The 23692-nt window shown below is 41.3% G+C and overlaps 1 protein-coding gene across 8 annotated transcripts in view; it reads left to right on the top strand.

Annotated features, from left to right (window-relative positions):
- The window catches only part of NUBPL (NUBP iron-sulfur cluster assembly factor, mitochondrial), a 54437-nt gene that overhangs the window by 16858 nt on the left and 13887 nt on the right, over window positions 1–23692 (top strand). For 3 of the 8 annotated variants that reach the window (XM_053380740.1, XM_053380749.1, XM_053380781.1), the window contains 5 exons: window positions 864–954; window positions 7326–7365; window positions 7475–7565; window positions 21262–21355; window positions 23303–23388. In XM_053380740.1, the coding sequence (XP_053236715.1) occupies window positions 864–954; window positions 7326–7365; window positions 7475–7565; window positions 21262–21355; window positions 23303–23388 (402 nt within the window). Of the gene's footprint in view, window positions 1–863; window positions 955–7325; window positions 7366–7474; window positions 7566–18920; window positions 19257–21261; window positions 21356–23302; window positions 23389–23692 lie in introns of those variants that run through there. The other 5 variants (XM_053380789.1, XM_053380805.1, XM_053380798.1 and 2 more) reach the window with 5 other exon arrangements.

Raw genomic sequence — 23692 nt, 5'->3', positions numbered from 1 at the left:
CAGCTTAGTCATGCTCGCCACATGAGCTGTAAGCCGGCTCCCTTGGCCAGTAAAGCGAGATGAGCGCCGCAACCCCAGAGTCATTCGCTACTGGACCTAACGGTCAGGGGTCCCTTTACCTTTACCTATGGCCTTTTAAATTGTGTGTGGGGTGGTGGTATTGTTTTTGTTTGTTACTATGTTATATATTTTTGGTTTGTATATTGTAAACTGCCCTGTGATCCTCGGATGAAGGGCGTATAAAAATCTAATAAATGAATAAACATACTGCATCAGCTCTCTTGGTCCACCTGGCTTAGTATTGTCTACAGTGCTTCACAGCAGCTCTCCAGGGTTACAGACAGAGGTCTCTCCTAGCCTTACCTGGAGATAACAGGGATTGAACCTGTGTCTTTCTGCTTGCAAGGCATAAGCTCTATCACTGAGCCATGGCCCTTCTCCAGCAGACTAATATGGCAGCTACCCTGCGAAAGAAGTAATAATCCATCCTTTTCTGAATCTTTTTATTAATATCTTCCATTTATGCTGAGTGACCCCTCTTAGTTTTTATTTTACTCTTAAACTTAAGTCTCAACATAATCTTGTATCAGTGACACTAGTCCAGCTTTAGTTACACCTGGTAACCATTGGATCCAGGTGGGAATGTGCTTCCACTTCCTATACTTCCATTTAAGCACATCTTCTGGCTGTGCATGTATCTCCCTTGCTGAGTAGGGTAATTGTGCAGTTCTTTCTAGATTTAAAGCACCACTAGTTAATAAGTTACAAAAGTTAAATTAGAGCTGAAATTAATGTTCGCTTAGAACTGTTGCACATAACTTTTTCCATTAAGAATGATGTGGCTGTGTGTTTTCCTTCCACAGACAAAAGCAGTTGGTTTGCTTGATGCAGATGTGTATGGGCCTTCCATCCCAAAGATGATGAATTTGAAAGGAAGTCCAGAAGTGACACCAAGTAAGTTTGGATGGATCTTACTCTTTCTCCCCTTCCCTCCCCAATGTTACGAGGAAATCTTGAGAGGCAGTGATTATTTTTGGTGGTGAGAGTAGGGAAAGATGCTCCTTCCTATCTTGCCAAATGACCATAGATAACAATGCCATGGTAACATTAATAGACTTGCATTGCATAAGGAGCCGCCTTTGACCACTGTTTGAAAACTGTAGTTCGAAATCCAGTTTTTAGGGTGTTGCCTTGGGCTGGTTAATGAGAACATTCATAGTAGCACTGACAGAGATTCTCAGACTTCTGGTCTACTTCTGAGTACAATTGAAAGTGATGCTGCTTACTTCTTAAAGCCCTATATGACTTAGGACTTGGGGATGTGTTCCCATATCAGCTTGCTCACAAGTTGAGATAATCTTTGGACCCTTGCCTTCAGGTGTCCCCATCATCCAAGGTAGGACGTGTCATAACTAAATAGCAGCCATTCTCAGTGATAACATCTGGAGTTCTCTTCCTGAGAGGCTCAACAGGCATCCATGTTAACTTTTTGGTGCCAAACAAATGTGAGTCTTAATCCTTCCAGACTTCTTTTAATGCATTTATAGCGGTACCTTGGTTTTTGAACATCTCCATTGATGAACATTTCAGTTTTTGAATGCCACAAACCCAGAAGTAAATGCTTCGGTTTTCAAACACACCTCGAAAGTCGAACATGCCATGCAGCTTCCGCTGAGTGCAAGATCCTGAGTCCTAGCTGTAGGCCATTGAGTTTTCTGTTTTTGAACGTTTCAGAACTCAAACGGTCTTCTGGAACAGATTGCGTTCAAAAACCGAGCTACCACTGTATTTGAAAGCATCCTGGTTTCTTTTAAAAAAACAACACCATATTTTAACTGTGTTTGTAAATTGTCCTGGAATTTAGCTTTGCTGAAGCTTGATATGTAAATCTTTAAAACAAATGGAACTACGTAATAGGGATGCAGTTTCCTCAGTGTAGGCGACACAACTAGAATGGAGTAAAGTTGTATGCACTAGAAAAAAAGCTGAAATGCTATAGTTCTGGTGTAGCTCCTTACCAAGCATTCTAGGGTAGTGCTACAATAGTGTGGCGATGGGGAAATGTGAACGCCGTGCAGCTTCCAGTGTGAGCGCGGCCTGCCACTTGATTGCCTGATCATACAGAAGTCCAGTTCATGTTATCTTTTGGCGGGGTGGTGGTGGTAAAGATCGCACCATCTGGGCCTCTGCATTGTTGGTCAGTGTCTTTAAAAGGGAACTACCTGCATACATGTATTCCCACCCCCTTAACTGAAACCCTGATTGTGCGGGGCTCTCAGTTATGGGAGGGGCCTATGGGCGTACAACTGATTCCATCCACTTCACAGGCATTGCCTCCCAAACTTGTGAGGGTGGGGGCCTCAAAGGGCCCTGCTTTTCTGTGTGTTAACAGTCATGTGATTAGAGCACCCAAATAGGGCTTATTTGTGTGGAAATGAAGAGAGGCTTGTGCTGCTTTTCCAGTGTACAGTTGCAGTGCTGCCGCCTCCCCCCTTCCCCGGCAACCTGGAGTAATGAATTGTGGCATAGTTGTCAGAATAAAAATCCTATAACTGAAACAAATTATGTGTGCTGTACAAATATTCAGTAGCTTGGACAGTAGGGCATGCATGTGGCTAGAGTTAGGCACTGCTTTTGGAACCAGGTAACGCAATAGTTGAGGGGGACGCGGGTGGCGCTGTGGGTAAAACCTCAGCGCCTAGGGCTTGCCGATCGCATGGTCGGCGGTTCGAATCCCCGCGGCGGGGTGAGCTCCCGTCTTTCGGTCCCAGCTAATCTTTGGAAGATTAGGGCCCTCAGTAGTTTAGTTTTGAGCTCCCTTCCCCCTCAAGGGAGCCCCCCCCCCCTAGTCCACAAATTTTCATTAATGTATTATTAAATGTTTTGCTGTGCCCTAAATGCCAGGCTTACTTAGCTGCCAGATGATTCCTTCCCCTTCAGAAAGGGGTGAGTGGAGTGTCTACTGACAGATAGTTTTTGGGTCCATACTATGTACTTTTGCTTGAAGGGAGTGGTGGTTGGGAGGGAGCCTACATATTCCTTGGGCGATACTGCCAAAATGTACCCAATATTGTGGTAGTATGAAACTAGCAGAAATAAGCAGTTGAGCCGGAAGGACTCTAGGGAGGAATAGACGGTCCAACTTTCATATTTTTTACCTAGCAATGAGAGATTTCCTCTGAGACTACCCCTGTTTGCTTTCTAGTAGCAGCACCGTCCTAGTTCAACTATTCCAATTTCTTTTTTAAAAACTTTTCGAAGAATCTTCAGGAGAGATTAAGTATTTAGTCTTGGAGTTGCAAGACTAAACAGCAGCAGTTTGTTTAATTTGCAGACAGAAAGTAGTAAATACTGTCAATGGAGCTGTCCCCAGCTTGGACCAGTACGTACTGAATTGCTTTCTGAAGTGAAAAAGCCGTACTGTCTGATTTTAAAACACTCATTTGGAAGCACCATGATTGTAATTCAGATATGGTTGGTAGCTGTATTTTACTTTAGTGTAAAAACGCATAATCTGCAATGCATGTAACATGTTGCATAATAGGACAGAAGGAAGTTTGTGACACAGAAGCTGGAAATTGTGGCTTTACATGCCAAAGAAATAATAATTTGGGGTTCTGTGAGGCAGAAAAGGGACAATCTGTACACACTCTATCACATTCATGTCACCCCATGTGTTGATGGTTGTCTTTTCTTTGGATTTAGCCTGTGAGATCAAGAGATGCTAGGGAAGTTTGATTCTTCATATCACCACCAAGGCATCAGGCCACAAAGAGGGCTCTTTTCTCTTACTTTCACTGGAGGGAACCTCATTATCTTACAAAGATGGATGATTGCCAGCAATATAGGACTGAGGTGTCAGATGATAAATAACTGATCTCGGTGGTAGGGAAATGATTTAGTTCTTAATTCAGTGTTCTATTCTAAAGCACTTGCAGTGGCTATAGCAAGCTAAGTAGAAATGTAAGTGTTGCCCTTTTCAATTTCTGACATTTTTCTTAGGTAAGTTTTGGCATTCTTAACAGAGTAAACAATTTTAAAACAACCACTTTAAGGCCGATCCTGTTTAATTTTTAAAAAAATGTGTATTACAGTTTAGAAGTTCAGTTATGTTCTTCCCTAGGTTGCCTGGTTGTCTTTTGTGAGGTGGGAAGATTTCTGAGTGAAACATAAAGCATACCTAGAGAACTGCAGCCTTGTTGCACCTTAAAGGCTAACAAATTTATTATGGTGTAAGGTTTCATGGACTAGAGTCTACGTCATTTGATGCATGAAGTTCCTGAAAGCTGATGCCATAGTACATTTCTTAGCCTTCAAGACGTCACAAGATCCTTTACTGTTTTTGCTGCAACAAACAGAAATGTCTGTGTCTTTGAATGTATTTGTTGTATAGATGAGTAAATTTTAGCAGCAATGTGGGATATTAAAGGCACTCAGAGCTTTATAATAGACCTTGTTGCTGAGCATTCTGTACTGTACACGTTGTTCCTAACAATGAAAAATAGGTAACAAGTGTTATTTTGTGTGTTCTTCTCAGTCTTTTAATAACTGGCCTTGGCAACACAGCTAGGCTAAAGCACTAATATTTCCAAAAGCATGGGGAGGTGTGTATGATACATGCATTTTACTGTGATGGAGGCAATGTGGAAAACTTCCTTCTAGGTGTATTACTGGTGATGCTCATCTTGAATTGGGCCTTATGTCATTGAGGAGAAGAAAAATCTTAATTAAATCAGAAATGTGACAGAACAGTTAGAGCAACTGTTTTAATGCTTTTGCTATCATTAGATTATAAGGCAAGGGGGAGAAAAATAAGCAAGAAAGCCTCCCAGTTGGTTGATTATGCTAGCTTTTTTGTTGTTGCTTTAGGCACACTTTAAGCAGAGATTGGATGGCCATGTGTCATGGATGTTTTAGCTGAGATTCTTGTATTGCAGGGGATTGGACTAGATGACCCTTGAGTCCCTTCCAATTCTAAGATTCTATTATTCTACTCCATACTCCTATGTGGCAGTTCTGGTATATTGTTGCTCCTGACTCAGGACAGGTCCCTAGAAAACAGGGAATGTTTCAAGTAAACAGGGATAGTTGGACCATTTATTTGCTGCTATTAAATATGCACAAGGCCCCATAAATGGAAATCCTAATTGTTTGGGAAAGGGCTAGTGATAGACAGAGGACCTTCTTCCTTTCAGTAGAAATTTTATTTGATTAATCACATTTGTTCACAGATGGTCTTCAGATCTCCTGAATTCACATCCTATATAGTCTGTGCAGCTGCCAGGTAATAAGAGTTCAAAGTTTATGCTGCAATACTCCCCCTGAATAGCATTGTGGCAAGTGATACCATTTGTCATGGTAGTCTTTTGTGCTCTTCCTGATAAGACATCGTGAAAAAGTGAGGAGGTGGATAATAATGATGATTTTGAGTGGTGAAAGATTTCAGCTCTACAAAAAGGTGGTGTTCATGATGCAACGGATTCCCAAGCTTCTGAGTAAGCTCATGCTGCAGTCTTATTTTTAAGTAGATGTGGAGGAGTAACTGCTCAATAACTATGCACTGAAATATAATTTTGGAGAAAGGAAATTAATAGTTGTAATCATGAACTATTGTCAACGGCACCAGCCACTTTAAAATGCACCTTTTAAGTCCTACACTTGTTGCCACATTTTATGTCTGTGGTTTGGTTTAAATTCTAAGGCTGCAATCCATGCTGGTACCGCAGCACCGGAATGCCAAATCTCTTTTAGTTGTGTTTGGTGTTGCAGTTCCCACTGCTGAAAAGGCAAGCCTTTTTTTTTCCTAATCTGAAAAATGGCTTGTCTCTGCGGTGGTGGGAACCACTATGGAAGTAACTTGAAATAAAGTGCTAGCTGTATGTCACAGTTCCCCCCTTCTGTACATATCCTGTCTGTATGGTTTCCAGATTCCGTCCCCCTCCCCCAAGCATATGAAACCCAAGAAAACATGATGTAGAATTGTCAAACCATGATGATCTACTGAAACGAAGTACAAAGTTCAAATATAATGCTAAGTCAGGAATCATGTTTTTGCTTCTTCCGTGTGCTGGAAGAAGCAAAGCAGCCCCCATTGACATATTAATGGTAAACCATTCACTGCAGCTTACATGGCGGGTGAACTTGGCTTACGTACTCATAGGTTTTAAGTCAAAAATGCAAACAAGTATGTCTTTGCTTTTGCTAAAGACCCATTGATGTTGGTATATTTAATCAATATATAACAGTGCAGCCATAGTCTCCTATGGTTTTCGGCTTTCAGCATAACCAAGCATATAGAGAGAGACGTTTTAAGAGCATCTGTGGGGCTATTCTGAGTGGTGAAGCATGCATAAGGATTAACTGCAATATTAGGAGGCCATAGAGAGGATTGTCAAGAAAAATTGCAGTCTGTGTTCTTCCAGTTCCGTTAATTAGAGAAATAAAATAGAAGGTTGTCCATATGATGACTTTTGTTCCAGTTCCTCCTGATAAGCATTTTTGTGCAGTCTGGGCACCCTAGCATAGGCTGGTAACAATGAATTTTATTTTATTTTAAACTGCTGAATATTGCAAAAAATAATAATATGCAAGTGCAAGGTTTCTTGAGGGAAAGTGTAGTGTCTGAATGAATGCAAGATGTTTTGCTTCTCAGTGACATGTCATATTCTGTTTTTCATCAAGTAAACTCTTGTTAAGAATCTTAAATGGTACCAAACTTCAGAAAGAAATATATGGAGTAAAGTTGCAATATAATAATGTCAGAAACCACATTTTTGTTGACTTGCTGATGCAGCTGTTTCTTGGGACTCTCCTTAAGTAAGCTTTAGCTACCTTTTTAGTTTGACTGGTAGCAGGTCCTCTCTCTGGATAGAATATTCTGGCTTTAGAGTCTGGTTTATTGGACTCGTCTTCACCCATGTTAAGAAGGTTCTTAGCAGATCTCCAGGTATCAAGCCTAATGTAGAATTGATACAGCTTATGTTCCCTTTAGGCTGAGGGCAGTTATGGAAAAAGATGTAATATCTTGGAAAACAGTCCAATAACAACAACGTATCACAGTTACAGAAGCCAGAAATTACCATGGTTATACTGTATATGTGAGATCTTACTAGGTTAAAGCAACAAACTGTGACTCGTGCTAACCTTGGTTATATGTTAATGTCTTGACTGGCCCTCTGCTTTGCAGTGAAGGCATAAAACTTTGAGAGGGTGCATATTGCTCTTATAAATGCCTCTAGTTTCTACACATTTTCACAGTCATAACGAACAGAACTTACAATAATAATTTCTAAAAATGTATTTTTAAAACACATTTTCCATTCTAGAAAACTTAATGAGGCCTCTTGTGAACTATGGAATTGCATGGTAAGCAATCTGTAGGTTCAAATCCATTTTACATATTTTCTTTCTATATTTTGCTCCTTGTAACATGTCTGAAAGTTGAAAAAAATATATATTTGCATTTCTCTTGTAGTATGTCCATAGGTTTCTTGGTAGAAGAGACTGCACCAATTGTCTGGAGAGGCCCCATGGTAATGTCAGCCATTGAGAAGCTGTTGAGACAGGTAAGGAGTTATATAAACATGTTGCTTTTTGAAGAAATTGATTTCCCCCCCCGCCGCCTTTCATTGATAAACCAAGGAAAGATGATAAAGTTATTCAAGCCAGTGCTGATCACTGTATATGAAAGCATTTTAAAAGAAGGCGGAAATACTGAGAACCAGGTGGAACCAGATCCTCCCTCTCCTCCCCTCTCACACTGTTCTGAGGATTCTCCCAACCCTTCAGAGCTGATTTGGGGATGCACAGGGGGAGTACAAGGGGAGAGAGCCTCATTGCGTGAGTGGGAATCCTTGTGCTCCCTTCTGCTAGGGCGCTGGGTTAGCTGAATCCATCCCATTGCTCTCCATTAGTGGAGAAGGACCATAAATTGGTGTCCGAGCTTTGCACGCAGAAGGTCCCATCATCTCCAGGTAGGACTGGGGAAGACCCCTGCTTCAAACTCTGGAGAACAGTTGCCAGTCAGTGTAGACAACACAAGGTCAATGTACCATTGTCTGACTTGCTATTAGGTAGCCTTCTGCATTTAGCAAATTTCTAGTCAAATAAATAGTGGATCATTCTGTTTGATAAGCAGTTGAAATTTGCTTTCGTGGACAATATCTATATTAGATCTTTGAAGCCAAGGCTAGATGATATGGCGGACATAGGGCTTCTGCTGAAAGAAATCGCTCCTTGTCTCATTCCTCTTTTCTGTTAGTAACTTCTAATGGCAATAATGCATGGTGGGACATAATTGGACAATTCAAGCAAGCAGTAGCCTATGAAGTGGAACTGAGGCAGAACAAAAACACTCAACGTGTGATGGTACCCATTAAGCCATTATTAGATGTTATGGAGGTGATGAAGGGCTTCTGTTTCCCATCTGCTGTAATGGCTAGTTCCAGCCTAAATTTCTGCCAATCACCCAAAAGTAAGATTTTACTCCAACCATTGCTGTTCTTAGTGCAGCACCAGTATTGTCTGTTAACATAAAGATAAGCATAACCACGTAGCACAACTGGATAAGGCATCTGCTAGTACTGGGAGATTATTACGTGTTTGGAAACACTATTTCTTTTTTGGTAGTGTGGTTTTTAACATATCACAATTGCCTGTGGTGGCGTCTCTCCCCCCCCCCCTTCAAACATGCCTTATTCTTTTTCGGTCACTACCCAAAACATAATATACCACAGTTCTGACATCAGTACCTGCTTTACTAACAAGCAAGGCTGAGGGAGACCAAGGATGATTTGTGGGGGTGGGGTTGCAGTAACTGCAATATTGCTTCAGTCAATGGAATTCCCAAATGAGAAGCAGATGGCAGTTTCTTTCTCGTGGGTGTTGATAATGGTGTATACTGAGTTGGTTGTTACCTAGCAACTAAAGATGCAGTTGTAATCTAGCAGATCCAGAAGTAAAAAAGAAATGGTAGTGCCTTGACACGGGGGCCCGTTAATGATTTTCCCTGACAATGGAATTTCACTTGTAGCTGCAAGAAGGCTTTAAGAAGGACTTCCTCCAATCAAAGCATTTTCCTTTTGTGTATAAACTATCTGCTCCTTAATCCTGCATCAGGACAAATGGAGTTTCCTTTCAGGAAAACAAAATGCTTACAGATACCAGCAAAGACAAGTAGAATCTGTTGAAGAGGAAGGTTTTATAACTATGCAACTGTATACATATAATTGCAGTGTGTTTTCATGAGTGTGTGTTTAAATCTTACTCCTGCTTGTGGCAGTAGGTTATTACTCATAGTTTACCAGATTTAATTCTGTGACCAGGACATTTACATTGTAGAGATTCAGGCATCACATGCAGTAATTAAATAAAATATTTTATTGTTCCAAAGCTGGGTTTGATTGGATTTTCTATGACTCTTATACCCACATTTTATTACTGGTCACCGCAGGTTAAACTACTGTTCAGAAGTTGTTTTTAAGTTTAGAGCTTTACAAAAAAAAGGGGGTTAATTATTTTGTGCATTAATAGCCTGGTTGTAACTTTCGTTTTACAGCAGAATTGAAAGTAATAGTTCGTTCTGCTCCTCCTTTTCTGGTCACATAAATTGCCTTCTTAATCTTGGTTTATGATGGAATACATTGAGTTTAAGGGGCTCCCAGACATTGAGGCAGGGTTATAAAATATTAAATAAAGATCTCAAGAAAATTAAGTCAGTCAGATCTAATATTCCTAATGCATTTTATTGCAGCCAGTAGAAGAGATCCATGGACTTGCATATAAAACTAGGCAATATTGTGAAATGGCCTTTATCATCAGTTTTAGAATATGAAGTTTCTTTCATAAGGGTGCGACACAGAAAACTATGAGGTATATCATGGTATTTTTTTCCTTATAGAAGTTTAGCAGAATTAGGTTCTGCAGATACTCCCAAGGCAGGTGCAAATACAACTGTCTGATAACATTAAAACTATTCTGTTTATATTCTTTATGGATTCTAAGAGAGCATGGAACTTTTAGCTACTCAGGAAAAGAGACTGCTGCACTGAGACTTCATTATGCTTCTGGAAGAGGTATTCTGGGACATGACAGTTGAATGACGATTCCCAATTCTGTAGTCGAGCCCACTGAAATAGATGATATCCTTTCCATTAGTGGTTGGTGCAGACATAATGATGTGTATCCCCTAGCCCTGCTGCAAATATCCGTAATGTAGTGTAGCATTACCTGGGGGAAGATGTGAGCTCTCACATACTTCCTCTCCTCTTTGGAAACATTCCCCTTTCAGCCTTAATCATAGTTAACATCTGTGCTCTTAAAACAGTTAATTCTAGCCAGGGCTCGCTCTATTCAAGACTCACTTTTCAAAAACTGCTTAAGCCTCTATATTCTTGTATATGCCGTCCCTCTGTAGAGGCATTTTCAAGCTTAAATATCATTATTATTATTATTTAAATAGGCTGTAGCAAGGCAATTATTGTAAATACAAATTACAATATACGTTATGGGAAATAACCAGCAATTCAGTAGATTTTAATGGTTGCTAGAAAGCCATCACATTTTTAAGAGATCAGTTGGAAATGTCAACAACCTCTTACATTGTTAGCCTTGAGATTTTCCAGCAGAGTGACTTCAGAGTGAATGCATTTCATCCTCAGATCCATCATTCGGTGTAAAGAATAACGTTTTTGATAACAATAGTTAATAACTGCAGTTAATGGCACCACTGAAGAACCTGGTTATTTTGTTTGAGTGTGCAGGCACCTGTTTTTGTTGGGCTTATGCTTCGAAACAGATAAGTATTATTTAACAGTTGTGTGACTAGAAGATGGCTCACACAGCAGACATTTATCTTCTTCTCTTTCCCCCTCCACAGCTACTGCACTCTTTGAAAAACCTCTTTAGAGAACAGGGCGGGGGTAGGGAGACTTCCGGTTGGTTTGGGCTAAAGAAAGCTGCAGTAGAGGGTGAGGATGTGGGAATGTTAAGGGATAGTAGGAAGGGATATATTGAATAAGTCTTGTCCTTCCTTCACTCACGCTAGTATGTGATGTAGCAGAGTAGATTCCCCTCAATATAGCTGGAAGCTAGTTTGCGGATTCGTTTGAATCTCTTAGTTAAGATTATTTCCTGGTGTCCCCTTTGATCCCTCTTAAAAGAATAAAGACACGAGAATCTTTCTGAGTAAAGCAACAAAAAGTTTACTCACATTTCAGTTCACGATTTGAGCCCTGAAAGGCAGGCTTTACTTAATAGTTATATAAGAAACTGAGTTCATCTCTTATATTGAGACTGAACTCATGTGCTGCTGGCGGACAGCAAAATTACACCAATAGAACAAAATGGCTGCAGGAGAGCAGCATGGCAGCAAAAGAACAGCAAGCAAGAGAACAAGTGAAGCAAGAGATCAAGACAAACTAGACAAAACTGCAAGAATCAAGACTGAGAAAATGGCTGCATGGCTCGGCTCTTTTATGGAGTCAGCCCGAGCCATGACATCTCCCAGATCACATGCAGGGGGAGGATGTTTCAGACCAGTGGAACAGGAAGTTACACTGACTGGATGTTCCCCTGCCTGTACCCACTCTAGGGAAACAAGGAATGTTGTATTTGACTGTACAGTGGTACTTTGAGTTACAAACACCTCAGGTTACAAACACTTCGGGTTACAGACTCCGCTAATCCGGAAAGTAGTACCTCGGGTTAAGAACTTTACCTCAGGATGAGAACAGAAATCGCACGCCGGTGGCGTGGCGGCAGCAGGAGGCCCCATTAGCTAAAGTGGTGCTCCGGGTTAAGAATGGTTTCAAGTTAAGAACGGACCTCCGGAATGAATTAAGTTTGTAACCAGCGGTACCACTGTACCAATGGATTGCATCCCACAGAGCATACAGTACAACTCATATGCTGCAGGAACGTCCTCCAACCTTCTGGAGTGGCTGTCTGGAGAGTGCAGGGCCTGAAAGGGATAATTGAATTTTGTTGAAGGCACAGCCTTCCACTCATGCAGCCATTGGATACCAAACCTTGACTGTAGGAGGGAGGATTGGTCTCTAATCTGTTTGAAATGGCAGGTAAACCTCCCCCATTTCCCTTGTACAAAGATGATAGACACTGCTGTGATGTTAGCATTTGCTACGCTAATACTATTACACAAATGTCTTTCATGCAGTGTAGGTTTTTAATGGAACCTTCACTTGATATAAACGGAAATAAGTGCCAGAGTGTGAGCTCCACTTTTGATTACATAGACATTTGATAACAGAAGAAGTTCACAGAGTTGGAGTGAGGTGACCAATTTTTGTTTTTATTTCATGCAATGTGTAGTTTGCTCTTGCGGTCTTTCAAGCAAAAGCATGAACTCTCCTATATGTGCTTAACAAGTAAGGATTATTGCAAAAAGCGATAACTTTTTTTTATAAAGTTTTTTTTGTCCTGCTTATACATTTCCATATGAAAAAGAATAATGAGGGAAACTGTTACTTGTCAAATGATACATTTCCAAAAAAACACTTAAGGCTGCTTCAAAGTTCAGAAGTAATGGCCAAATAAATGATCGGCCATTGGTCCTGGGCTCATATGTGCCTTTTCCCTACTGAGATTTCTTCCTGAATGCCCTTGTCTGCTGTTAGGATCAAAACTGACAAATTGTGGTTTGTGCTCAAAATCAGAATTGGGGAGCTATGTGAAGGGGTTTCCTGTTTTGGATTGAAAGATAAACATAGTTGCCCACTCATATATAATGGCAAACTGTCAATTTCTAGAATAGCAAAGGAGTTGGACTGCATGAAGGGAGATGAGAACATTCAAATCTGAAGTTCACCAAGCCATGGTATACAGTGGTACCCCGGGTTAAGAACTTACTTCGTTCCAGAGGTCCGTTCTTAACCTGAAACTGTTCTTAACCTGAAGCACCACTTTAGCTAATGGGGCCTCCCGCTGCTGCCATGCCGCTGCTGCACAATTTCTGTTCTTATTCTGAAGCAAAGTTCTTAACCTGAAGCACTGTTTCTGGCTTAGTGGAGTGTGTAACCTGAAGCGTATGTAACCTGAGGTACCACTGTATTCGCTTACATAGGAGCCAATATACAGAAATGGCTCAAGGAAATTATCATCATGCAGCGCTTCACATAGTGCAGCTTGGCTCATATACATAATAACCAATATTTTGAGGACTAATAATTTATGCTCATCCAGTTCCTTCCTTCAGAACTCACCTTTCCTGTAAAGACTGACTTAATTGCTTGATCCTGATTCCTAGCTATAACCAAGCCCAAGCACTTTTATATTTATGCTTGTATGTCACTTGCCATCCTTGTCTCACCCTGATCTAAATATGGTTTATTACTGATTCAAGCCAAAATTATCCCCCATTCAGATATAACGATGAACTCTGGTTAGTTTGAAACAGAGAGGTAAATGCTTCTCATCTTCTTGTGGCTACATCAGAGAAGAAGAACAGTGTATGAGCCTCAGGCATGCTTACGTAGTGCTAAATCATGGTTTAGTGTTCATCCGAAATGGGTTAAATTACCGTATTTTTCGTCCCATAGGACGCACCTAGTTTTTTTGGGGGGAAATAAAGGAATTCCCCCCCAAAACCAGGTCAGGGAACAGCGGGATGGCGGCGCTGCGCCTCTCCGCTGTCCCCCGAGCTTGTGGGGCTGGCCGATGTCTGCCCGAAGCGCGGGGCGCTCTGCTTCAGGGCGCTCCACGCGGGGTGGCAGGCTGCTATCCGAAGCCTAGGGAGCCCTGTGGGAACTCCCGCGGGCTCCCCAGGCTTGCTAATAGCTTCCTGAAGCCTGGAGAGCGAGAGGGGTCGGTGCGCACCGACCCCTCTCGCTCTCCAAGCTTCAGCGAAAGCCTGTATTCGCCCCATAGGATGCACACAGATTTCCCCTTCATTTTTGGAGGGGGAAAAGTGCATCCTATAGGGTGAAAAATACGGTAACGGGAATAGGCTGTTCACAAAACGTGGCATTAGTATAAGTGCACAATTCACAGCTTTTCTTCATTATTCTTCATATGATACACATTACAGAATGTGTTCTTAAACAGCATTCCTGTGCATCTACACCTTCACAACTTGCTTGTGTTGCATCATGAGGAATGTAGTGTTTACGCTACTTACTTAGAATATACATTATGTGAATATCTATAGTTTTTAGTTTTAATTTGTTGGTTATACCTGGTGATTGATTAGAACAATTTGCCACAGAAGCTTTCACGATGTTCCTGAATGAGGGAAAATACACAGACACCACATGGCAGTTAATTACACCGCTTTAACAATAAATGTCAAGGAAATGCTTTTTTTAGAAGAAAAAAAAAGATGAATGCTGCGCTTAAGCAAAGTGCAATTACATTTCCAACATCTGAAATGTTTCACAACACTGTACGTACTCAAGCAGTGAACATTTTAGCATTTTCCACACATGCACAATGGCTGACAGATGGTGGGTGTTACAGGTATAATTTTGTAACCAACACTCACTTGTTTGTTTGCAAGAGGGAATTCCTGTTACCATAATGTTTTGTTAATCTGAGCTAATTTATTCCTACACAAAGAAGTATTTGCATATAGACACATTTCTTAGAACTGATCTTAGAAGAGGGATTAAGGTCATGATTTGGTAGAATGTTGCTTACAAATGAGACTTGCATGCAAACTTCCATTTTCTCCCTGAAACAGTCTGCAGTCTAAAACAGTTTATTTGCACACATTTTCTCTAGCCAGAAACTACTATCAGTCTGATTGAGATGGCTTATCATGAATGGAAGAAAAGGGCTGATAATGTAGAATGCCATCTCTTTTTAATAAGACACAAAGATGTCATCCACAACCGTGATATGTGAACACACATGCATCTTAGTAGTAGGTATACCACATAGTACAGCAGTTCAACTGTCGACATTGCAAGTATTGGCCTGAACAGTCTTCAATAGCTAAGAAGCTAGCACCCTGTTACTCCTGTGACTAGATGCAAGACAGCTGGAAGCTGCTGCAACTATTCTAATTTAATTTACAGCCTTTTCCTTGCTACACATAGACAATAGGTATCCTAATTTCCAGATATTCATGACATTTGCATGGACATAGCCACATTGTTCCGTGGTGTGATAGGTCACACCCTGTGATTTAAGATCCTAAGGTTTTAGATCATTTGTTTAAACTGGCATTTTTATATTACACAGAAAAAAGTTAAATGCATATTAAACAGGAAATTATTATGAATCTAGAACAATGTGGCATACTTTGATTAACTTGGACCTAACAGATTTTCAGAAAAGTGAAAAAATACTTGTATCCATTGGATTCTTTAAAAAAAACCATTTCATTATAATAATAATAATAATTTGGGAATCTGATCTAAATAATACTCAACTTCATTTCTGACATTTTAATGGAACTTGTAGTCAAGGCCTACTTGAGTCCTGTGGTTCATAAAAAGGGGGGATGGGGGAGTAAAAGATGGAGCTACACCTCAAGTCATCCTGTGGTGTTGTAAGGAGGAGGAAAATGAGGGGGAAAAGGTTATCAAGCGCTACAGGAACAGTTTCCAGCCTTTTTGGACCAATGGGCACATTTGCAAACTGGAGAAACTGTCACAGGCACCTCACATATAACTGCAGGCAAGCCCATACCACAGCCGTATCCTATTGGCTACAAAGTAATGTGAATTTCAAACCTAATATCAGGGGAAGGGGAACCTCTGACCCCTAGGGAAGGTTTCTGTGGGCACATGTATGCTCAGGAGCACTATGTTGGTGACCCTGGTACTAGAAGGAGAAGTGTAGAGAAATGTTGACTACATCCCCAGGTACTGTTGCTGTGCAATTGTAATCTTACTTGTTTTGAAGGTTCACAGGAAGCCCCTTTTGAGTGTATGAAGTTCATATGTTGTCTAAAAATCAAACTGCTGTTCTGTTGATTGGCAGTCTTCCAATCAAATTGTGATCTTAATGTACAAAAAGGGATGGGACCAGGACCGGATTTAGGCAATGGGGCCCTTTATATGTCCAGCTGTCCTTTGCTAACAACAAATTGTCGCTGTTTTTTGTGTTGAATATATGCTATATGGTAATTTATGGACCTAATAGGTATCTAAAGCCATTTGCATATGTATATTGCAAAATATGTATTTTATCAAAGTAATTGTTGACTGAAATACAATTAAGAAGAAGTATATTAATAGTGAAATTTTTTTGAGGGAGGCAAGAGAGTGGGGCCCTAAGCTATAGCTTGTTTAGCTTATACGTAAATCCGGCACTGAGTGGGACACTGCTTTTCTCCAGCACAGTATTCATTGGCTTTTTATTGTGTTTTAAGAAAGTTAGAATAAAACTATCTAATGAAAAATACCCTCAAAAAGACATTGCTCAGTTACTAATACTATCATTTCACGCCTAACGTCTTTTTCATTCATATCTAGTTATGTAAAGTCTTGGAATACTTGAAGTTTCAGAACTGCTGTGCCTGCTTGCTAGAAAAGGGATTCAGTGCTTTTCCCTTGAGTTTATGGGATAAATTTATATCTTATCTCTTGCAATCACTCCAGGCATTATTAATATGTTAGAATTAAAAGCTCTTGATTTTTACCTGCTGGATCAGTACTCTACAGTACTTAAGCTCTCCAGATAAATCTCCACACCCCCATTTTCAGGTTGGGGGTGGGGAGATATGCCACACTGTTCTTAAAACATACCATTGGCACAAATAAATCTTCTCAAGAAGAAAAGATAATGGATTTAGGTAGAAAATTGATAGGTACTCTAGTTTCCCCCATGTAAAGGGCAACGGGTCATACTGTGATCGCTGCAAAGGGTGGAGTCCCCAGTGGTGTAGACAAGTTTACTTGAATATGGTATGTGGGTAGCAACTCTGCAGATTAGTAAATGCATGTAGTTTGGGGGCAAGGCTTGTTAGTTCAATGTGTGGAGAAGAAGGCTATTGAATTCCATCAGGTAGCAAGACAGAAGGAACACCTATGGCTAAATAAGGATTACTTTCCTGTTTCATAATCAAAAGACATTTTCTTAGCATTCGTTATTATGTTGTGTTTTTTTGCATTTTTATACTGTAAACTGCCTGATGATGATGATGATGATAATTGTCAGTGCTGCCCAAGGTCCCAGCTCACACAAGACCAACGCTGCTTCTTTCTTTAGTATAAAAGTCTTTATTGAAGTTCAGTTTCACTTCCACACGCGCAGCGTGCAACGCTACATCTGTACCTTAGACCGCCGAAGCTCCATCTGAATCTCCTCCCCCCTGACACCAGTTTAAGATTCTAGCCTTACTCCACCTCTTCCTCTGTTCCTTCCTTCTCTGGGTCCTCCTGCTAGTCGGAGTCTCACTCTTCCTAGACTCCTCTGACGCTGAGTCCCCTGACTCTTCCCCCTCCCTCCTTCGGGCTTTTGGACCTGGCTCCCAATCCGGGTCTTCTGCTGTCCCGCGCTCCTGCACATTTGAACTTGGCGCGCGCGCGCAGCCTCCCACTTTCCTTCTGACCGTTACACTTGTGTCACTGCCCCCTCCTTTGGGGAGGCTAGCTGGACCCGGCCTTCCCTCCGTTTCCCCACTTTCTGATGGGGGCGTGGTTATCCCTGATTCATCTTCTCTCCCCGCTGGAGGAGAGGCTGGTCCTGACTCATGTGACTCTTCCCCCCCACTGTGCTCTGGTGGGGGAACTGGTCCTGATCCTCCGCTGCTCCCTTGGGAGTCCCCGCTGGCCCCTTGTTTCTGGTGCGTCCCCCCTGGGACCCTCCTTGCCCTTACCATAGGCGCCCCCTTCTGGGAATCTTCTGATTCGCTGGAGAAGCTCATGGAATCTCTCGGGTCACTGTCATATTCCCCTACGCTCCCCTCGGATTCCTCTCCTCCGCTCTCTATTTGCTCTCTCCCCTGTGCTTCTGCTCCTGAGCCTCTGACAATAATAATAATTTATTTATACCCCGCCAACTGTCTGGGATTCCCCAGCCACTCTGGGCGGCTCCCAACAGAATATTAAAACAGAATAAAACATTAAAAACTTCCCTAAACAGGGCTGCCTTCAGATGTCTTCTAAAAGTCAGATAGTCATTTATTTCCTTGACATCTGATGGGAGGGCGGGTGCCACTACCGAGAAGGCCCTCTGCCTGATTCGCTGTAGCTTCACTTCTCGCAGTGAGGGAACCACCAGAAGGCCCTTGGAGCTGGTCCTCAGTGTCCAGGCTGAATGATGGGGGTGGAGATGCTCCTTCAGGTATACATGGCCAAGGCCGTTTAGGGCTTTAAAGGTCAGCACCAACACTTTGAATTGTGCTCGGAAACATACTGGGAGCCAATGTAGGTCTTTCAGGACCGCTGATCCTTGGATGAAAGGCAGTATATAAATGCAGTAAACAAAATAAATATACAAAACAGCAGATTCACCCTGTTTAAAGTCGTAAAGTTCAGTGGGTAGCCTTGGTAGGCTGCCCCTCTCTTAATGACTGACAGGAGTCATTGTGAAGATAAAGAGGTAGAAAATATTTTCAATCTTCTGCTCCTTTGTGGAAGCATGGGATAAAAAATATAATAAATACTTGAATAAGAAAAGCTGGTCATATTAAGCACCATTTTATACTGAAAAGTGTTCTTAGGTACTTGGCTAGCTTTTTCGTTGTGCATTGCACAAATCTCTCAAATCTTTCAGCACATACAGACCTAATCTACTGCCAAAAAGCACATTTGACTTTTATGTAGCTTTTTACTAGCTTTCTTTGACTTTGTTCTTTTTTTAAAAATAGGATTTTTTAAAAAAAGAAGTTGATATCAGCTTCTCCAAACATAATTAGCTTTGCAATATCACTCAGCGATAGATTATATAAGTAAGGTCAATTCATATAGCCTCAAAAATTTCTATAAATGTGACTCAGTCACTTTTGAAAGCCATACAAAACACTGAATAACGTTGGATTATGAAATGTACACTGTAAACCTCTTAATACTCTTACTTCATAATTCCTCATTCTGTTCATATTCATTGAAAAAGACATTTTACCTGGAGTGGTGTTGCTCATTTCATTGACTCCACTCTTGTACAATCCGTTCAATATGTCTGACGTCATTACCCTTTTTGACAACACTTTTTTTAGCCACTTCTGGCCTGTGGGCCTAATGAGGCCTGAAAGGCTTCTCCATTTGGCCCACGAGGCTATTTCAGGGAAGCCACACTCACCTCTCCATCACCCAAAGCAGGAAAGACACAGATTGTGTTGCAGAGGAACAATTGTGAGTGCACACTAAGCTTTGAGAGTTTGGTGCTGTATAACACGCAGGCCCTGCTACCCTTTTTCTCTTTATGCAAAAGAATCTGTTATCCAAACATAACTAATTATGCCCAAAACTCGCTATACGCACCACACCCAGAGTTTGCCCACATCCTTACTTCCTTATTTGTTTGTGCTCTGCTGGTTGGCTGCAGTCATTTCAGGAAGAAACCATGGAAGTGTGTGTGTGGGGGGGGGGGGAGATAGGAGAAATGATGTACAGTTGTACCTTGGATCTTGAACGCCTTGCAAGTCAAACTTTTTGCTCCTGAACGCCACAACTCCGGAAGTGAGTGTTCCGGTTTGCGAACTATTTTTGGAAGCCGAATGCCTGACAGGGCTTCCACAGCTTCTGATTGGCTGCAGGAGCTTCCTGCAGCCAATCAGAAGCTGCACTTTGGTTTCCGAACGTTTTGGAAGTCAAACGGACTTCCGGAATGGATTCCGTTCGACTTCCAAGGTACGATTGTATTTGAAATCAGTGGAAATTGTGGATTAGTTACGCGAACGCTCACCTAATGAACCATTTCCAGGGAATACCTTGTGCTCAGTAAGTGGGACCTGTGTGTATCTTGTTGCGCTGCTTTCAGAAGGGGTGGGATACACTCAAGCAATTGAGCTCCTGCATGTGTTTACTCCCTGATGAAAGCAGTGGAGCAGAGTAAAGCACCAAATTCAGGCACCTCAACAAAGGAACCATCGGGAGCACACTCTTGAGTCTACTCTTGCAGCCACAGTTTTGCATTACCTGTGCCCCCCTTCTGGTAGAATCATAGAATCATAGAATCATAGAGTTGGAAGAGACCACAAGGGCCATCAAGTCCAACCCCCTGCCAAGCAGGAAACACCATCAGTGCACTGGTGTACACTTCTGTTTTTAGCTACCTAATTCATTACTCATTTCACCCAAACACAGAATGATGCTTAGAGTTTACTGTTGTGTTTTGGCTCTTGAGTACTGGAAGACCTGCTCCCTGCCTTGCAGGCCTTTTCCCACCTGGCCGAGAGGGCGGGGCCCTGATTGACTCCAGCTACAAAAGCTGAGGCTGCTGAATGGACTCTTGGGCTGGGGTATTGTTTAGGGGTTTTTGTTGTCTGGGGTGGGTATTGTTGTTGCTATTATTACTATTAATTTTTGCATCTTTATTTTAGATCTTAAGATTTATATGAGAATTGTTCAGTTTTGTTAGTATTTTGTTTTATCTATTACTTATTGCTGCTTTTGTTATGTTTGCGATTATGTAATTTTTTTCCACGTTGTGAGCCGCTTTGACTGTGGTTTTAACAATGGAAAGATGGCATACAAAAGAATGATGTATGTCTCTTTGTAATGGACTGGTCTGAAATAAATGAACAACGAATTGTAGGTTTTAGAAAACAGGCAGTCAACTTTTGAAAGGTCACGCTTTTTAAGGACAGTCCCCTACCACTTTGAACTCCAGGAAGCTAATAAAATGGGCATAATGTTCTTTCACAAGCAATTAATCTAGATTAAACTATGTTGGTTACTTTGTGCACCTGACTCATTTCTCTGATATGCATTTTAAATTAATAAATATTCAGTTGCTTGGGTCTCTGTGCTAATCTGACCTCAGTGGTTGGGCAGGCACCTCACGACTACTGAGGAAGGTTTCTACTGGCACAGGGGGCAACTGGCTTGAAACAAGAGTGCTAGAATGCCCCTGTATTAACCTGTTAGGCTTTTATGTCAATGGTAGCATCTGATGGAGCTTTGAAGCCAAGAGTATCTCCCCACCTCTCCCCCACACTTCACCCCCAGACCAGTTATTCTGAACTCTTGCCCTGTGACCTGCACAGGGCTTTATATTTATATATACAGTATATGTAACATAAGCAGGTGATCCTTGGTCTGTGGTGCTGGTGCTAAGAGACTTGCTAGACTATAGTATGTTTGACCCATACATTTAAAATTCATTCTTTCCTGCTTCATCTGTGGCCTTTTCTAGGTTGACTGGCACCAGCTGGATTATCTAGTAATTGACATGCCACCTGGGACAGGAGATGTACAACTGTCAATCTCACAGAATATCCCAATTGCAGGTATCTTTTTTATGGACTTACAGTGCCAGCCTAGCTGCACCTACTCAGAAGTAAGTGCTGTAGAATTCAGTGGGGTATATTCCTTGCAGCCTTAGTTGTGATTAAAGATGAAAAGCGCCAAGAGGCTTTTTGAATGGCAGTAACAATTTCTTAACTTTAGGTGGCGTCTAAAGGGACCCAGAGTGGTGAAGCCATTTCACAGTTTGTCTCTTCCCTCTGTGTTGTCCTTTCAGAATGCCTGCCCACCTCCCTCCATCAGAAAAGGTCTTAACTCCCATGAGTTGAAAAATTAGCCATACATTAAACGTCTCCTATTTTCTCTTTAAATCTTAAATTATTTTGGCTCTGGAATTTAAAGAGCAGTTTGATTTGAGGGTGGGAGGAGTGATGGGGAAAAGGGATCTTGAGTAGCAAATATTGAACATACAGGTTGTATTTTATTGTTGTGACCTGGTCTGAGATTTGCTCAGTGATGAAGGGGGTGATAAAAGTTTTGCAAATAATGATGTCCGAAGTGAAGAACCATGTTTTGCAGTCACCTGGTGAAGTGGAGTTGGAAACAATGCTTTTAAGTGAATTGGCAAACAACAGTAAATGTTTCCAATTCATATACAAACACTGGGTAGCAGCTAGGTGTTCAGTATGAGATATATCTGTGGTCCCCAAGTAGCAGCCATGCACACCCTAGCATGCTCAGCCTGCCAAGGCCCCCAACTCCCTATACATCTTGTTGAAAAAATGTATATAATTACTCTAAAAAAGAAGAATTAAGATAAATTACTGATTAGACTATTGTGGAGAGACCACTTCACACCAGAAGCTGTCTGGCTTGGTTTGCAAAGAAGCAATTTAGATATAGCCAGAAGGAATCCTGCATTGCAGAGCTTTTAAAGTAGGCTTAGATGTCTCTTTCTGTTTGCCTTATAAGAATCGAACTGTTTTCAGTAAACTGGCTTTTTGCTATTGGTGGAGGGCTGTATAAATAACACTAGCCATAAGTTGGTTTTTATTGAATAATGTTGAAGGCAGAGCAACGAATTTCTACATACAAGATTGTTGAGAAAATGTGAGCCAGCGTCAGTACATGTCAAAAGAAGCATAATCCAGGCAATGTCTTGTTCATTCAATCATCCTTAAAGTAGTTCATCTCTGAAAAGTGATTAGGTAAAAATTATACATTCTGCTTAAGCAGAGCTGTTTCTCAAGTGAATTTCAGTCGCATTTGCTGATTTTAATGATCAAAATAATTTCATACTTATCAATCCTATTAATCCTGCAGAGGCAATACTGCTTAAGGGGGAAGAATTTGAATCCTGTTCCTCAATGAGATTGTCACATATTTGATTTATGAATATTTTACTATGAATGAATGACTAAATGTGTTGGGAACTGTTAGGGAGTGGGAGGGAAGGAGTAATTGCTAAGTAGGAAATCATGTTTATCTCAACTATAATGGTGGGTTTTTATATGTTTGGTTAGGTGTAGGCAGGTTCCAGAATTGGAAGTTGCCTGAAATGCCTGTAGTAACTTGTGGACTTTAACTACAGTACTAACCATGTGAAAAGAAAGCAATTGAGTTAATGGAGGCAAAGTCGTAATTTCAAGGCATTGTTTTCAGTGGCTGCTTTGCCATAGTAGAAAGTGCTTTCACTTGCGTAAGTTGAGGCACCATATTTTCACTGATTCCCTCCCACCCATGAAAACTTTTCCAAAGGGTTGGGAGACGCCTTTGATCAGGAGGGGAAATGACATAAAGAGCTGCAGAATATCTGGTTCCCCAATTTGCATGAACTTTCTGCTCAAGCAAAGCCACCATTAATCTTTAATAGAGTTCAATATGTGTTTGCGCATGGCAGTGTTCTGTGGAACGAAACAGCCTAATTAAGCTCAATACTAGCATTCTTGACAATATTGGCTGTAACAATGGCATATATTTCCTTTCCCTAGGGGCTGTGATGGTGTCCACTCCTCAGGATATCGCTTTACTGGATGCACGCAAAGGAACGGAGATGTTCAAAAAAGTGAATGTGCCGGTGAGCCTTTACAAATGCAAGTTTTGTATTTAATGGGTATGTTTTAAGATGGGCATATGTGGTCCAGGGGCCAGACTGGTCACCAGAGCATTTTTTTTTTCATCTGGCCCCTGGAGGCCCTGTCAACTTGTAACCAAGGGGTGGTGATTTTTTTTTTTTTGCCTGCAATTCAATCTTAAGGGAAGATCTGCAGCTTAGTGGGTAGAGTGCATGGTTTGCATGCCAAAGGTATCCAGTTTTATCCCTCATGGGTCTGGGAAAAACTGCCAGCTGCAGTGGGTGGGTGGTCTGATTTCAGTATAAA

The sequence above is a fragment of the Podarcis raffonei genome, chromosome 1, assembly GCF_027172205.1.
Source record: "Podarcis raffonei isolate rPodRaf1 chromosome 1, rPodRaf1.pri, whole genome shotgun sequence".
Taxonomy (NCBI): Eukaryota; Metazoa; Chordata; class Lepidosauria; order Squamata; family Lacertidae; genus Podarcis; species Podarcis raffonei.
This window is presented reverse-complemented; position numbering and strand designations above follow the sequence as displayed.